Source organism: Hipposideros armiger, unplaced genomic scaffold (genome assembly GCF_001890085.2).
Source record: "Hipposideros armiger isolate ML-2016 unplaced genomic scaffold, ASM189008v1 scaffold_481, whole genome shotgun sequence".
Lineage (NCBI taxonomy): Eukaryota > Metazoa > Chordata > Mammalia > Chiroptera > Hipposideridae > Hipposideros > Hipposideros armiger.
Genome location: NW_017731831.1, coordinates 445333 through 462713, shown reverse-complemented (window position 1 = coordinate 462713; position 17381 = coordinate 445333). Strand labels below are relative to the sequence as shown.

At 45.6% G+C, this 17381-nt stretch overlaps 1 protein-coding gene across 1 annotated transcript in view; it reads right to left on the bottom strand.

Moving 5' to 3' along the window:
* Nucleotides 1–17381, bottom strand: part of ENPP6 (ectonucleotide pyrophosphatase/phosphodiesterase 6) — a 77363-nt gene that overhangs the window by 14181 nt on the left and 45801 nt on the right. The window contains exons 4-6 of the mRNA XM_019666938.1: nt 13163–13304; nt 12242–12421; nt 9111–9248 (exon numbers count right to left, since the gene is read on the bottom strand). Of these exons, the coding sequence (XP_019522483.1) occupies nt 9111–9248; nt 12242–12421; nt 13163–13304 (460 nt within the window). The remainder of the gene's footprint in view (nt 1–9110; nt 9249–12241; nt 12422–13162; nt 13305–17381) is intronic.

The following is a 17381-nucleotide window of genomic DNA, read 5'->3' as shown; positions in this document are numbered from 1 at the left end:
GGATACATCTCTTGGAATTCACCATTGTAGGATTTCTTCATGGAGCTGAGTTGAGGTGTCCAGGGACAGAGTCAGAAATGTGGTAGGGTTGGGAATGAGGGGAAAGGCAGAAGGAGGGATGGAAGGACAGAAAGGAAAGGGAAGTGGCCTGAACATCTGTGTTCATTATTGTCTATTTGCACGTGGCCAAGGTGCTTGGTTTGGCACTCTCTCAGGGCACTTACGTACTTATTTTTTATTGTTGTATTTTTGAAATACACTGGCACATCTATTTCTCGCGCCCATTCCTTCTGATCTCCCCTCAGCGTAGATCAGAAAATGGTTGCTAAGCCACAGAAAAAAATACTCCTGAGAAGCAAGGAGGGCTGCCAGCTGCTGGGACTACATGTGAACTCCAGCTCTTGCCCTGCCCCAAGCAACGGCTTCTCGCAGGGTGGCTGAGGATGTGGAAACCTGACTGTCCTTCTCGGACCAGAGGAGTTGCTGGGAGCTTTGTCTGGTTTCTCCCACTCTGTCTGGATGACTTCCTTTCCAGGTCCCCCCATAAAGGCCACAGCCGGCACCTCAACCTCAAAACCCCAAGCACTCACTGTCCATACTGCTGGATCCTAACCGGGCTGTGCAGAGACTGCCCTGACCTTATCCCGGGTCCCAATTTTGGGCATTTGCATTCAGTAAGTCAGGGTGAGGCAGAAATCTATCTTTTTAAATAATCTCCCCATTGGTGACTGGGGAGCATAGTCAGGCCTGGAAGACCCTGGAAGTCGTTCACTTGGCATCTTTCATGTGCCATGTTAAATGATGCTTCATCCTTTTCTGATGACACTCCTGTTTTTACTGTGTTACCATGCTGAGTTTGTGCTTTAGGCCCATCCAGGCTGCTTTCCAAAGCAGGAACCAGTATGCCCTACCGGATTTACCAGCCAGTGTCCAGGCTCATTGGCTGGTGCCCGTGGGGTTCTGGTTGTTAAACACTTTGACTATTACCCCTCCTTTCAACCACTAATAGTACAATTCTTCCAGGGAAGTGGAGTCACGGACCCAAGTTTCTCCATCCCTCCCTTGATGAGGCATCTCCCAGATGTCTGGGGCACCGGGGAACACAATTGGTCAGATTAAAATAGATAAAATGTGAATACCTATCAAGGTGTGTGAGAGGCCTAATAAAAATTAAATCTACTTTATTTTCTTAGGATACAGTTATAACGGGAACCTCCAAGTTCCCCCAAAATACAGTAAACTCCTGACACCGCCTCAGGCTTGAAAGAAGCATGCAATAATGTGCAAGCCAGGGGTGGCTGCAACTGTAATGCTTGTGGAAGTGACCTCAGTCAGGCTGGCTCTGGTGGTTCTGCTGTTAGGGCTAAGGTTGAGCTATGGCTTCTATGAAAAACTGCTGTTGCTCACATTTTGTGGCTTTGCTATTTTAAATGCTTCTCCCAAGAGGCTTCCTGGTGGCCTGACTCCTCGGAGTCCCCATGGGACAGGTGGTTATGAACCTTACGATGTGTGCTTGCCACATGCCACTGCCAAGAGATGTCCCTCTAGCAGTTTTCTCTTTCTCTATCTTAGAAGGCTGCCTTTTTCCAAAACAGAATGTAATGCACAGGCCTCAGGCCCCGGCCTGACCCTGGAAAGCCCATTGCCACACACAGCCTAATCCTTGAAATGAAAAATGCCAGACAGCCAAAATCAGTGGGGATCGAGAGAAACAGAGCTCCTCGGAGTAGAGAGAGTGTTGGAGGAGGGCACTGAGTGGATGGGGTTTCTTTTTCTCTTTCATTGTCCCCAGGATTATGTTTATTGAAGGGCGCCAAGGGTGAGGAGGGTATGCATGTGCTCTCATATGGTTCTCACAGACAACACTAATCACCTCCAGAAAGCAAGCAGCTTCTAGCACTCGACACCCGCTTCCTGAAGCTCTATTAGTCAGGCCTGGACAATACCACTCGAGCTGCCACAAAAGCTCAGAAGCCACATTGCCCAGATTGTTCTTGATTTCTCCAAATATTTTGGGTCCAGGCCTAACTGCCATTCATCCACATAGAATTGAGCCTGGCATTTCATATCCTTTGCCAGTTTTCAAAATAAATCTTTCTTCCGGAGATAAATATTGGCCTCCCTTAGAAGCTTGGGCCTGAATTTGCTGCATTTCTTTCTACTCAGAGAAGAGTCCAGAAGATCAACAATGAAACATCGTGTTTCAGCATCTTTCACCAGGTTCTGGTCACATCTGGCCACATTTTAGAGCACGGTGGCCTGAGGTGGACACAATCCAGGAGAGGCCACAGGGATTAGCTCTTGAAGCTGGGAGGTCCTGGGGGTTGCTGATGTGTGCTGCCCTTGGGTTCCAGCTGGGGGCTGATGGAAGTTAGGAGAATTTCCATTAGTGGTTTGAACACCTTTTCCCCATTGAAACCTCTTCTAGGGCTACTAATAATTATCCAAAGTTGAAGTCCTGACCTAGCTTTCCTCTCTGTTTACTTGGTTACTGATTTACAAACCTACGAAGTGAACAACCTGTTGAACCAAGAATCAACTGTCTCAGCATTTCTTTTTTTTTTTTTAGTCATTTTTTTTAAAGATTTTTATTGGGTAATTGGGGGAAGGGGAACAGACAAGTTGCTGTCTTTTTGTTCTTCAGTCTAGTTGTGGAGGACGTTGCTTCACTGGCCCAAGTTGGCACCATCATTGCACTCTTCCCAGGCGAGGCAGATCAGTCGCCGGCTTCTGGACGGCTGCTCACTGCAGCTGCTGGCCGCTCACACTGGCTGCTGGCTACACACGGCAGCCCATGGCAACCCACTGCCACAGGGGCTGCAGCCTATGCCATCACCGGCGACTCACAGCAGCCCAGCTCCAGGTTGAGCTGTTGTTCAGCGTCTTAGCTGTAGAAGGCAGTGTCACTGGCCCTCATATGCGGGATCCGAACCGGGGCCCTCTGGCGTCCCAAGCCAGTGCTTAACCATCGCGCCACTCGGCTGGCCCTCAGCATTTCTTAATTCATATCCCACTCACATAGACTGAGCCTCGGCCATGTACTAATTTCCATGGAGGAAAAGGCAGGTCAACATGCCGCAGACCTGACCTCAAGGAGCTTCCACCCCAGGAAGGAAGAGTACAGAAGCAGACAAACATATATAGCACCCGGGGGAGTGATTCAGGGTTTTATGAGAATTCTCAGATGGAGGAAATTAGGGAAGAGCTGGGTCTTTCATGGAAGAGATGGTATTTGAGAAATACAGGAATTTTGGAGGAACTGCTCACAACCTCAGTCCCCCAACTCTGTTGTGAGTTATATCATCCTGAGGATTATGGACCGTGATGTACACCATGAAACTTCTCTATGGTTTTCCATTGCACTTCAGATGAAATATTGTCTTTCCCATGACAGGGCCTGTTCGTGCCCCTGCTCACCTGGGCAGCCTCATCCATGCCACTTTCTTTCTTCTCACTCCCCACCATTGGCCATGCGGTCCATTCTGTCAGTTCCTCTCATTCTCGAAGCTCTTTCTTTCCTGCCTCAGATTCTTCAGGTATCCCACAACTCTGGCCTGGAAAATGACCCCCCCCCCTCTTCCTGCCCGAACTGTGACGACTGATTCTTTAGGTTTCAGCCTTGCGGAGAGACTTTCTGCCCCCTCATCTAAAGTGGGTTCCCTCTCCTTCCAGACAATCTCTTTCATAATAATCTTTTTCCATCCTCACACTTAACACAGTTTGTCACTGCCCATTTATTTGTTCGTTTGGCGTGCGTGTTCATTTACTATTTGATTCCTTCCCTAGCCTTCAAGCTCCAAGTGGGCAGGAGCTACCAGTGGCTCCATACGCTGACTTGAATTAGAACTTTGTTGGGTTACATGGAGTAGGCACTCACCAAATATTTGTTGAATTTAGCAGTTGGTTTATTTCGATGGTACATGGATTTTCAGTTGGTTTATTTCGGTAGTACACGGATTTTACGGTGGAGGACGTCAGAGTGTACTTGAGTTTGGTGGCATCTACCCACCGTATTTCTCCACTCTGCATTTTGCTGTGTTCCTCCTGACTCCCATATGCCAAGGACATTTAGCATCACTGAACCTGGCTCCTGAAGGCCCTTGGACCACCCAGACATTGTGACAACCAGTCTGCCCCAGAACCCCTTTTGGGAGGGATAGGTGGCGAGCATGTGTGTGAGTGACTGGGACTGTGAGAAAACCCCTGGGCTGGGAGAGTGGGGCCAGCTTGTTTGAGGCTCAAATGCTCCAGTGAAGAGGGTGACCTTTGACCCCTGGCAAGGATCAACAATGGGAAGGATTCCAGAGGACAGTGGCCAGGTCTCAGGGAGTCAGGGGATGTGGGGGCATCAGTTAGGAAGCCCTATTTCCTTGCTTGGCAGGTGTGGCAGGCTGGGGCTTGATCTATGCAGGGGCCTGTTTTTTTAACCTCTTCATGTTTAGTCTTTTGGGAATATGAACGCCTTTATATTTCTGCCTTTGCAGGAGAGAAGGCCAGAGAAAGAATTGGCAGTGATTGGCAATCCAGTCTGTATATTAAAGAGTGTGGAGCAGAAGCAAACTGCAGGGAGCCACTATGCAGGGAGCTTGCTTTTACATGGCAACATCAGCACTCACACTGGATAACTGTGCAGTTCCAGGTGACAAATTAAATCTGTTTCTCTATCTTTATCTTTTTCAGTGAGAGCTCTCTAAGCAACCAAAAAAAAAAAAACCCCCAAAAACAAAACCTCAATTAAGACTTCCTATTAGAGCAGCTGGCTGCCTTAAAGTCTGCAAAACTTAAATAGGTGGCAAAAAGTTGGTGCTTATATGGGAGTGGCAGTTTTGCCAAAGAAGCAAAATTGTGCATGTTTATGGGATGGCAGCTGTGTGGAAAAGGGAAGGAGAGATGGAATTCTATTTTTTTGCCCTCAACCAGCATCAATTTGTCCTGACTCAGCTGTTTTCCTAATCGTGGCTCAACCAGAAAAAAGGGTCCTCTGCTATCAAACCCAGACCCAGAGAGAACACTTGCATATGTCGGAGAATTTGTGCCGCTGCTGATGCGAAGTGCAATCCAGCACAGGACGGGCATCACGTGCGCCGTGCACTGGCATGGAGGGTGCAGAGTAAAGCGGCTTTCTTTTACCATGTGGGGAGGGATTCTGCAAATAGGAGTGTGGGAGATCAATAGCCCTGGCACAGCCCAGGAACAAGGATGCAGAACGGAGTTTTCAATCCTCTGTGGTCAAATAAGTATCATAAGTATCATAAACCATAACAGAAAGATGTAAAAGATGTCTAAGGTGAGAGTGGGCGTTTGTTTTTAGGATTTTTCAGAAGACAAAGAAATATCATCTGAATGTTGTATCAAAGTAGAATCAGAAATTATAGTTTTTATGTATGAGTCTTAAAAACAAACATCCATCATTTCAAGGGTAGGAGTAAAATGATTAAGGCATTTCAATCTAGGAAACTAGGTGCAAAAAGGAGTGACTACAAAATACCTAAATTTCTCTCAGGACTCAGGGACAACCATGATTTCCCAGATAAATATTTGTGGGGTTTTTCGTTGTTGTTGTTAATGTTACAGACACCATAAATTCAGTTAATATAACTGATGATCCTTTCCTCTTTGAGTTGGCTGCTAGGAAGCTCAGAACCATGTTTGTGTTCCATTTTGTGTTGTGGTATGTTATTGGACTAATAATACCCACAATGCAGAGTCATTGAGAATTAGAAATGGTAACCAGGAGGTACTTAATTCAAGATAGCTGTTATTATTTCATCATTGTTTTTGACCAAAATTTTAAGAAGAAATTTTCCTTCATAGGTTTGTTATCTGCAAAGAGTAAAATTTCAGTGACTATGTTCATGTCACTGAAACTATGGGGGAGGGGTCATTCTCAAGTTTCTAATGAGCCAGGCACGATAAATGAAGATGAGTTCTATAGTACCCATTACTGGCAATTAAAACTATGTGAAATAACATTGATAGTTTCTGTATTTAGTGGGTCAACATTAATCTTTCAGAACTAATCTTATTTTTTTCACATCCTATATATCTTTCTTCTGATTTCTTTCTTTAAAAAAACTTTCTGCTTCAAGTATTTTAAAAATTACCTCATCTCCTTTTTGAAATAATTATGTACTTTTAAAAAGCTGTTCAAGTAATTGTCAGCAGTTAGGCATTCTTCCTTTCTGTTCTTGTGGCTTCTCCACCCTTCGTAAGCCATGCGGTAACATAACGGGTAGCCCTAGTACTGATCTACACAAACAAATATATGTATATGTATGTGTGTGTCTGTGTATTTATGTATACATACAAAAGTAATATAATGTAATATAATATGACATAATATAACATATAGTATGCAATTACCATATAGCTTCACTCTCAGAAGACACTGAAATTTGCCACTTTCCTGCAAGGGAGCAGGTACTTGTGTCCTCAGCAGAGTGGGAGGTGGATATTGAGATATAGGGGAGGGAGTGATGAAAGCAGAGTCTGGGGCAAGGGGAGGCATGACCAGAGATGTCACTGGGCTTTCGGAGGGGGCCATCACTCTGAAAATGTTGGCGACGGTGCACTTTGTCCTTGCTCTCCTCCCACCTCCTTTCTTTTCTGTCCTAAGTTTCAAGGACCTCATCTGCCTGATCTCCGGCCTCTGTATCACTGTTGTCATGTGAGTGTGGCCTGCTGGGCTACATGCGCTTCAGCACAGTACCAGGTCTTAGCACCAAAGCAGACCCCAGGGAGGACTTTTCTAGCCACACCGGTGAATTGATCGATGAGACCTAAGGAGAACTTTGCGAGTGGGCTCTTGGCAGAAACGGATTTACGCTGCAATTAAAGAAGCTTAAGCATCAGGGCTCCTCATTTCAATGGGTTTCTTCCAGGTCCCTGCATCTAATTTTATATTCATAATTATGTACTCTTTTCTTAAAGAGAGACCTCCTCCCTAAGATTTTATAATTGTCAGTCAGAGTCTGAGAAAATTTGTATTTGCCTCTGACTCTGGGATATAGACTTTGCTCCCTAATAAAAGTAAGAGGTATATAAGAATAAGCCACATCCTTTCTTTCCTGCTTTAAGACGTCTGAAGGGATGTGATGCTTGGAGCTGTAGCAGCCATCTTGTGACCCTGAAGGGAAAGACAAAATAATGACAAGGGCTGACTCAGGGGCTTCATATCAGTGAGTTGCTGGACGATCCAACCTTGGAAGTACCTAATTCCAGACATCTAGTTATGTGAGATAATAAATCTTTATTATTTAAACCACATTTATTCAAGTGGCCTATGACTCATAACCAAGAACATCTTGATGGATACCTTTGGGACCCCCATCACCATATGTTAATCACTCATTGGACAAGCGTGCATCTTCTAGCTGAATGTGCTTTAGCGAAGATACTGTGTTTACCTCCCAGACTGAACCTTCTCTGACAGCACTTACATCTGAAGCCTCACAGGTGCCTGTCCCACCCTACTGGAGGGTTTCAGGGCTTCTCCCATCGGCATCCCATTAGTTGTTCCGTTCTTCATGATGCCCTCTGGCTTTACCACTCTGCCCTCCTAAGTCTGTTTTCCCATAAGTTACTCCAAATCACCTCTGCATTCTTACAATCTCCCTCCCTGCTACCATGAACCAGCCTCTCAGCGCAGCTGATTGCAGCTAAGTACAAGAAAATAAACAATGGATACACATAGTCATGCTAAGAAATGAGTGACAGCAAACTGTGAATTAAGCCTCATTGTCTCTTGGCTTTTAAAAGCTCAAAGTAATTTTTAGAATTTTTTAAATTGAGAAAGTCTCAAGTGTAAGCTCTTTTTTGTATGACGTGGGAAGTTGGCTCTATGGCATAAGTTTGGACAGGCACCTAACCAGTTGACCCACTTGACTGCCTGTGTGTTCAATGCCAAGCCCTGAGAAAACCATTACAGGTGAAAGTGCTGTGAGCCTCGAGTAACCTCACTCCAGGTGAACTTCAAACAGTGTGATAAAGTGGAAAGAAGCATTTTGGTTCTTAGAGGAGAGAGGATTAGCGGGACCCCCTTGGAGACTTTTTAAATCATGCGGCCTAGGAAGCCAGGTTTGTAGAAGGGCCCAGCTTGGCCTAAGGATGGTGCAGTGACATTTGACCAGGTCTGCTTTGCCTCCTCAGTGACCCGGGGCTTCTCTGTGTCTGACAGCACACAGGAACAACTCACTCCTCCTGAATGACTCGATTTACATCAGGGAACCCCCATTTTTCCACACCTCAGTCCCCAGACTTTCTTCACTCATTTACCTGTTGAGTACTTCTGCTGATCAAAGCCTGGCCTCTCTCTGGCAGATCAACTACTAGACTTAGATCTTCAACTTCGGGGGCTTCAACCAATGAGTGTCATGTGCCAACATCTGCCACTCCCTTTCACCTGTAGCCTGATCTATTTGCAATCCATCTTCCAATTCATGCCTGCAATAACCCATGCTCTCTTCAGAAGCTGAGTCTAGACAGGATGTGATCATGATTCCTTGGAAAGGCAGAGCTTTCCTGTGCTGGCCCAATGTCAGAAGCTGATCTGAGAGCGTGGTGAGCTTAGAGTTCAGCCAGGCAAGGAGGAGGTTGATGACATCATTCATGCACCAGGCAAGTAGGGTTTGGACCCAAAATGCAAGGTAATCTCCTCTGTAAAATCAAGTTGGCAAACAGGGGACCTGGGTCCGCGGAGTTTTTTTTTTTTTGCCAGACATTTCTCTTAAAGGTGAAAGCAAAGCTGAGCATCTCCTTGCTTTTCATTGCCCTAAAGCAACTGCTTTGGTCCACATAAATTGTTCCACTTTAAAATGAACATGTTACATTGTAAGCCTGGGTAACTGGGTTAAGGCTTGTGTGTTAAAATACAGCGAGTCTGGAGCCATGCAGTCTAAACTGTGACTCGGAGACCTGAATCTACAGTTTGTATTGAAAAGTCATCTACCTGACCAAGGCTCTTGATTCTCTAAAGAAGGAAATAATGCAATGAATGACATGTAAGTGAAAACAAAATCTTTTCAGTGTAAAAGCTGAATAATTATTTATCTTGGGCTATTTGATAGAATTTGTCTAATGAAGAAATTGTCATATATTTATTTTATAATTACCTCAGTTATGAACCATCCTTCATCGGCCACTAAGGTCAACGGAGAGACGAATTTCCCTTTCTTGTAATAGAACCTGCTTGGTATGTCTTCTTTCTCATAGACAGTCATATGTTCTACTGTTCTCAATTTGTTATATATCTGCAAAAAAAACCAAGAATGACCAACTTTACATTCTCTTTCTTACATATATGTGAATATACTGGACCTGGAGGAGAGCAAGGATTTTATAAGACCAAAGAAAGAAATCACCAAAACCCCTGATAGATTTGACTACATAAAAATGAGAAACTTGCATAGGTCTCAGAAAACAAGGTGGCTTTATCTAGTAAGGCTAAAGATCCATATGCCCCATGACCTTATCAAGTTAACCCCTAGGGGTACAGAGAGAACCCCTCATACATGAGCATCTGTAGACATGTAAAGGGACATATACTGCAAACTGCAACAGCCCAAATGCCCAGCAACAATGAGAAGGATAAATGAATCATGGTGTGTTTGGACAGTGGAATATTATACAGCAATGTGGAGAAATGAATTACAGCTCTACAGAACACCTGAAAGAATCTTGGAGATTTCAGTTTGAGACGAGAAAAAGCAAGTTGCCCAAGAATACAGACAGGATTTTTCCGATTACATAAAGTTTGAATGACTACAAAAGTAAAGACCATGTCTGGTAAAACTATAAAGAGAATGAGGAAAATGATAGCTCAAAATTTAGGACAGTGGTTTCCTCTGAGGGGGCTGCAAAGGTGGTGGGGTCTGAGAAGGGCTCACAGGAGCTCCCACAGGTAATGGGAATGTCCTATTTCTTAAATGTTTATTGACTATCAGGTGCCATTATAACATTATCCTTTACACATTAGAAATATTTTGTAATAAATTTTTTGGTATCTACTCAATGATTAATGAACAAATTACAAACACTTATTTATGTCAAAAATGCAATAACAAAATTAAAGGGCAAATGAGAACTTGGTCTGCCTGAGGTTAAATACCACCAGGAGCAAAGAAGGAGAGTTTGTTCTTTGACTTGACCTAGAGCATGTCCCACCTACACTTGAATCTTCAAAATACTAGTAATTGTTTGCCACTAATTACACTGCTCATTTCATGATGAAGATGTGAACTCTGTACATATTTCCAATGTGAAGCAGCAGCTTAAATGTTTATGGCTAAAATTAAAATCAACCGGTTCATGTTAACTTGCTGGACTGTAGCCAGCAATTCTTCCTGTGTAGAACTAAATATAAAATTGAGTTTATCCACCCAACTCTGAAAATAGCCTTTAGACTGTTTAGTAGAGGGTTTCTGATGGCCCCATGAGTTATGATTTCCTACTTAAGAAAATCCATAGTTCTTAAGGGAAGAAGGACGCATTTGCAGAAAGCTTTTGGGCAAGTGAAAAATCTGATGACACCATCACAAGTCTCACAAACTGTTGTGTCCGTCATGTGACAAACTGTCACCCAAACACAGCCCCTACTTTTGAATAATCTACCAACTGCTTTAGGCAGCTCGCGACGGCCTGACTTAAACACCATGTTGGAAGAAGCGCTTTCTAGCTCATAAACTGTTGCTGCTTAAGCACTCTGGAGTCGGCACACTCCTAAGTGCCAAACTGGAGATACTGATGGTCTTCCTTGCCAGGAAAACAGAACTTCTTTGCAAGAAGCCATTTACTATGGCACCTGCCAATGTGTAAAATACTCTTCCCAATTTCATATTTAGGGAGTTCATAGGAGACATGGTATAACACACTGAGTACCTCCACCTCCTGACCATGGAGATAAAAGAAGTATCTATCTGGGGAATGGGACAAGGCTAGAAAGGAGTGCCATTGTTGTCAATTGTGTTCCTCAACCCTAAAACAGACAGATCTTAGACTCTTATACAGGAGTGGGCAGGGTTGAGAGGAGAGTTTTTCTCTTCGGGCCAAAGAGAAGAGACCCTAGCCCATCCCAGTGCTCCATCAATACCAGCAACCTTCCATCACCAACTGGGATCACAGCTGTGAGGATGGGTGAATGCACCAGGCCCACCCAAGGCCAACTCCTGGCACCTGCAGTCTGGGCCTCCCCTGAGGGAGGGACTCAATTCCTCGTCCAGAGCAGCTTTCTCTGGGAGTCAGCTGAAGCCCAGAGCCTGCTCTGGGAGATGATTAGGCGACATGGGACAAAGCAGTCAACCAAACTTGCCACTTGTTCCTTCTCATTTTCCCAAGTGATTCACCAAGTTATGCCAGGTATAATTATTGTTTGGAGAGAAGAATAAGTAGAGGCCTGGTGATCTCAGGGTGCTGAGCTCCTAGAGGGCAGTGACTTTGGGGGAGCAGACTTTGTCCTCCATCTGTACATTGTGGGAACTCAACCACACCCTCTTGGGAATGTTCCCCTTCAATAGTGATAATCATAATAAGTGACACATACATCATCCTTGCGGTGGGCCTGGCATGCTTCTATGTGCTTTATAGCAGCCTAGGAGGGAAGCTACTGTGACATCGCCAAGCGAATGGACAGAGGAGAAGCAGAGGGACCTGGTTAGAGAACTGCCGGGTTGCCAGTTGATGACAGAGCTGGGATCTGAACCCAAGCAGTGTGGCTCCTGAGATAAGGAGCTGACCCACGGCACACATGGCCTCAGCCCCCGTTCATTCATCACCTTCTTATCTCGGGTTCGCTGATGAAAACAGATCAGACTGGTGGCTTTCTTCCAGAGAAAGAACATTCTGTGTATGCATCTGATATTCCCCAGATTTGCCTGAGAAGTGCTGCATTTCAGCCAATTATAAAATAACCCTATAAGAGCTAAGCACTTAACATGCTAAGCACTGCACATCTTTTATCTCATTTAGTTTCCGCTAAAATCCAATGCGGTGGATACCAGCATGCCCGTTTTAGAGAAGAGAAAACAGAGACATAGAAGGATGCACAACTTGACGAAGATCACACAGTGAGAGCGTGGCAAAGCAGGTCACGTGCCTCCAGAGTCCCAGCTCCTGACGCTGCTCTGTGTTTCCGCATTAAAGCTACAGGACAAAGACCAAGCACAAAGGGGTGGCGAATGAAGACGTGTTCTGCTCCCTTCCCCTCACCCATCCGTCTACCTTCCTCCCCGTTTCTTAGTGATCTTGCCTCAGAGTGTTTCCCAGGGGCTGGCCAGAGGCTCACAACAGGCCCTCGGTCCTTCACTTGCTGCAGGTCATTCAGGCTGATGTACTTATTCAGCTCGATCACTTTGTCCATCCAGAAAATGTCAGTCATCCCATGATCTGAGAAGATGATGACATTGAGGTCGTCCTGCAGGCCCCGCTCCTGTGGATGGACAAAGGTAGTCACCACTGTGCCAAGAGAGAGGTGCTGCTATCAAGAAGTCTTGTAAAGAAGTGTTTGAAACTACATGTGATAGGAGAAAGGATACTTAACCAATTCTGAACGTAATCATCTATTCTTCTGCCCTGATGACACAGTTCAAAATGGCAGCAGAAGCACTTTGGGGACTGGGACAGCCCAGTCTCCATTCCAGTAGTGCTCACGATAATACATACGGGTCTTTAGCCTTGCAAGGTGTCCTTTCTGTTCTCATCTTTGGCTCTTTCAACAAACTTATGTGATAATGTAAGGATTGCCATTTGCCCATTTCACAGATGTGGAAAATAAAGCCCAGAAAAGTTTTTTAAAAAATAAAATTTTGCTGAAAGTCATTCAGCCAAGATATGGCAGAATCAGGGACAGAACCCAGGTCTGGCTCCCATGCCCATGCCAAGCTGGTTACCAGGCTTATTAGGTTTGGTAAAGAACTGGGCCATCGCGTCAGCTAAGCCAGCTAATAACAGAGATCTGAGTCGCTTCATTCCTGCTGACCTGGCTGTAAAACAAGGGGTCTCTCAGTGCCTGAAGAGGCATGTGTGAAGAAAAGAGACCCATCTCAACCTTGTGGTGGCCTGGTTGGCTATCATGAGCTAGAAGGAAGATGTTGAGGGAAGCAACAGTCCAGAAGACAGAAAGACAGTGACAAGACGAAAGGTTAGCTCAATGATCCTTGTTTTTGATCACCTGGATCCACTTGGTCATGTACTTCAGAACAGTGTCCACAGCCTTCAGGGCGTCTTTCCTCTGAGGTGACGAGGGGCCATAGTGGTGACCTTCTACATCAATGCGCTCATGGTAGATGGCTGCCAGGTCGGCCCGGCCACTCCTGGAGGGTGCAGGGTAAGAGAGGCACAGTTGAGAGAGACCCCCACCAGCTTTCTCCCTTTTACCCAGCATTCCTTGGTGAAGGCATTGGCATCCCCAAACCCTGTCCTGTTGGCCAGACAAAGCTGATGCCTTAAAATGAACAAGGCAGGGTCTATAAGGGAGAAACAGGAATACTGCACCAAGATGTGCCTGTCCTGAGCACCTTGGTGACAAAACTCAGAAAGCATGTTTTTAAGTCGCCTTCTCTCTTGGCTCATGTGGCATTGCTCATGATGTCCCAAGAGTTGGAAGATGTGGTGACGGGCAAGGGATGTTCTGATAGCTTCACTCTCACTACTTCCTGTCATCGGAAGATCAGAAAAACTAGAAGCAATCATTTAAATAACGACTGTTATTGCTGGACTTTAAGGAAGGCTCTAAATAAAACATTAGACTATGGTTTTCACTGACAGGCAATAATAAGAACAAACTTTTTCACGGCAACCTTGTGGGAGGCAAACAGGTTAGTATTCAGGGCCTGACATCAGCAGGTACACCCAGGACACTTGTTCTATGGGGACACATGAAGGGTCAGCGCCAATGTGGATATAGAGTGAATTCTAGCAGTGATCACACATCTAAGGGTCCCAGGAAGATCCAGGTTCTGGAAAAACACCCCCTCTTGCCTATAGCACAAAGGTAAAAATCCAAGCTATTTAACCCTTGATGCTGGGATAAGAATAACCAGGAACTGGTGGTATAAATTGGAGTAGGAGGCTTATGGAGTCAAGAAGGTGGGGAAATGCCCTGCAATATGCCCCTCCTCCTTCACACAGTGCTTTCCTCCATGACTCTCCTCCCCAGAACTGGATTTGCCCACAAACTCCCGCCAAAGCCCCTGAACAGAACTACGATCGTGATGTCGATGGTCTCTATGGTACTAGTAATAATAACTGATAAAATAGAAGCAGTGGAGAAGAAATTAAAGCTAATTCCTTTGCTTAGACTTGACACGAGTTAATAATGAATACTGGGAGCAGATTGCCTAATTTCTCTTGAAAATCTATATTTTAAAGGTGCACACACACACACACACACACACACACACACACACACACCCTGTAAAACGATGTTTTCCTGCTGTGACCTCCCCACACTTGGAACGTGAGGAATGAAAGAGTGTGTGCCTTGCGTCTAGCAATCCACAGGGAGGCAAAACAGCCTCACAGTGGTTCAGACAGTGTGGTTTACATGAACAGAGTTAAACAGCCCCTGCCCATCCTCCAGGTCTCAGGGGAGATGTTGCCTCTTCCAGGAAGCTGGCCCTGCTGCCCAGGTGCAGGTAGGTTGCCCTTCCAGGTGCTCCCATAGCACTCTAGGTTCATTTCTTTTTTTTTTTTATTAAAGTTTTTTTTTTTAAATTGGGGAATTGGGGGGATGGGAACAGTGCTGGGGAATTGGGGGAAGGGGAACAGACAAGTTGCTGTCGTTTTTTTTTTTTGTTCTTCAGTCTAGTTGTGGAGGACGTTGCTTCACTGGCCCAAGTTGGCACCATCATTGCGCTCTTCCCGGGCGAGGCAGATCAGTCGCCGGCTTCTGGACGGCCGCTCACTGCGGCTGCTGGCCGCTCACGCTGGCTGCTGGCTACACACGGTAGCCCATGGCAACCCACTGCAGCAGGGGACTGCAGCCTAAGCCGTCGCCGGCGACTCACGGCAGCCCAGCTCTAGGTTGAGCTGTTGTTCAGCATCTTAGCTGTGGAGGGCAGTGTCACTGGCCCTCATATGTGGGATCTGAACCGGGGCCCTCTGGCATCCAAGCGAGTTCTTAACCATCGCGCCACTCGGCTGGCCCGGTTCATTTCTGAGTTATGATTTTTCATCCTGTCTGTAATTGCCCAAAGCTTTTTTGAGGCCCAAGGTCATAACACTGATGGCACTTCCTCTACCACTATGTTCGATCATGATGGAACCTTCCAGAAATCATTCCCTCAGATAAGCCTCAGCATGCAGCCACTTTATGTACTTGCATCTGTAGCATCTCAGATATGGGATTCACACGGTATAACCTATGTTTAGGTATGCACACTTCCAAGGTGGGGCTTGTGTGTGGGGAACATTTCACAAACAAGGTACTGTTGCAGTAAAATTCAGTGAAATGCTTTTAGGTCACTTCATCTTGGACACCTCGCTTGACTACAGCAGCCACTGGGCTGGTTTCTTTTAGGCTATTTGCCATACTCACAAACCCCTATGTGATCAGAAAGCCAGAAATTCTCACAGATGTATCTGATGGCTTTGTGTCAGGAAGCTGTCAACTCCAGATGCCAGTAACAATGGATTTGGGATGCTTGCAAATCAAGGATTTATACACGTGCCTTTTGTGAAAGGCTTCAATGTTGGAGTCTCACTGATTCATTAGGGACCTAAGTCTTCAGGGGCTGAGCGCTTTTGCCTGTTTAGAGTTTAGCTGACAAATTCTTGGTCGCCAGCTGTTTTCCACATGGATCTGGTCTCCATCACAGGTCAGCTCATTTGTAACGGAGCAGTTGGGTGAGGAGCGATGGGTGGAAATGTCTGCAGATCTGCTATTGGCTATTTATAGCTTTAAGGTCCAGGAACCATGCCAGAAGGACATGTGGCCATCAGCCCAGTTACCTGAGAGCCGAAAGGGGCCCCTAGCCCTGGGGTTTCAGGGACACTCAGGTCTCCCCTCACCTTCGGATTTTGTCCAGACCGCTTTCAATGTAAAAAGTTCATAATGTCATATCCATTTTCCTTACAGAAGTGGGTTGGAAAGGGAGAATTAGGGAGAGAAAAATGGAAGCAATTTAAAGGAATGGTTCAAGTTATTGACTGTTAAGAAAAATGATCCAAAACTTAGAAATAAGACCCTCCAAAAAACTTGCCTGTCTTTTCAGTGTTGTGTAAGAGCAGTGTCTAATAAGCTTGCTTACGGGTCATCAGACATAACCACCGATTAAACCCCAGACTCTGTAAACTTAGCTGTTAACCTGTAGGAAACCGACAAGATGAAATTGCTTTTCTCTGAGAGAAATAGCGGTTCCAAATATTATGGTTTGATTATAATCTAAGCTATTGAGCATTTCTGCATCTAGCAATAATCATATCCCATCATTCTCAATCATTCTTTTTCTTTATGTTTTTCAAATTCTCCTTTTCACCAGCTTTGTCATCTCCCAATTCCCTCAGTAATAAGTTAAGCTGAACTTTGGTCTTTTTCTCATATACTTATGTAGTGAGCACATGACCAAGTTTTAATTTTGAAAATTGTGCTTTGACAGGGCATCGGCACTAGACAAACCTGGGTTCAAATTCCGGCTTCTCTTCTTCCCAACCTGGAGGTCTCTAAGTATCTCTAAGCCTCCATTTCCCATCTGAAAAACCTCCTCAAAGGGCTACACAGGGTTTTACATGAGCTGGTGTTTGCAAAGTGCTTGACGCACAGTAAAAGAAAGGCAAAGGGAAGCACCTCCTGTTTCTCTTTTCTACACAGACATGCTCTGGATGGCTTTTCCCAGTGTGGCAAGCAGAGGGGAGAAGCCAGTCACAGCTGAGCCTGTATTCACATCCCTTCTTCCTCAGAGCCCACAGGGAGGAGAGAACAGGCCAGAACATTGAGGCTGGCTGCCCCGTGGCCTGTGAAAGAACTACCTCATCATCCATCCACTCCTGTAGCCACTCCTGTAGCACCTGCAGCCACGGAGGTTCTGGGGTCCTGGAGGAATTCCTTTGGGGCTGTTTACCTAGCCTAGTGCTTGACAAAGTACAGCTGCTGTGTCCACTGCCCCCACTGCCCCACTGTCGCTTGACCAACCATTTTGAGAGGCTGCATCAGCCAGTCTGCCTGAGCCAGCCTGGAAGCAGCGCCCAGCGGGCCCCCCAGTAAGGCAGGCACCTGCCCCTGCGCCCCCCCCCCCAAGGAGCTCCTCAGGTTTATTCAGCTTCAGCCCGGGCACCTATGTATTTCTGCCTGCTGAAGCTTGAGCATCCGCAAACAGAACTTTCAGGAGGATGGATTAAGTGACGCGATTCATAAGCTGCTTTATTTTTTTGACAGGCAAGGTGGCAATGTG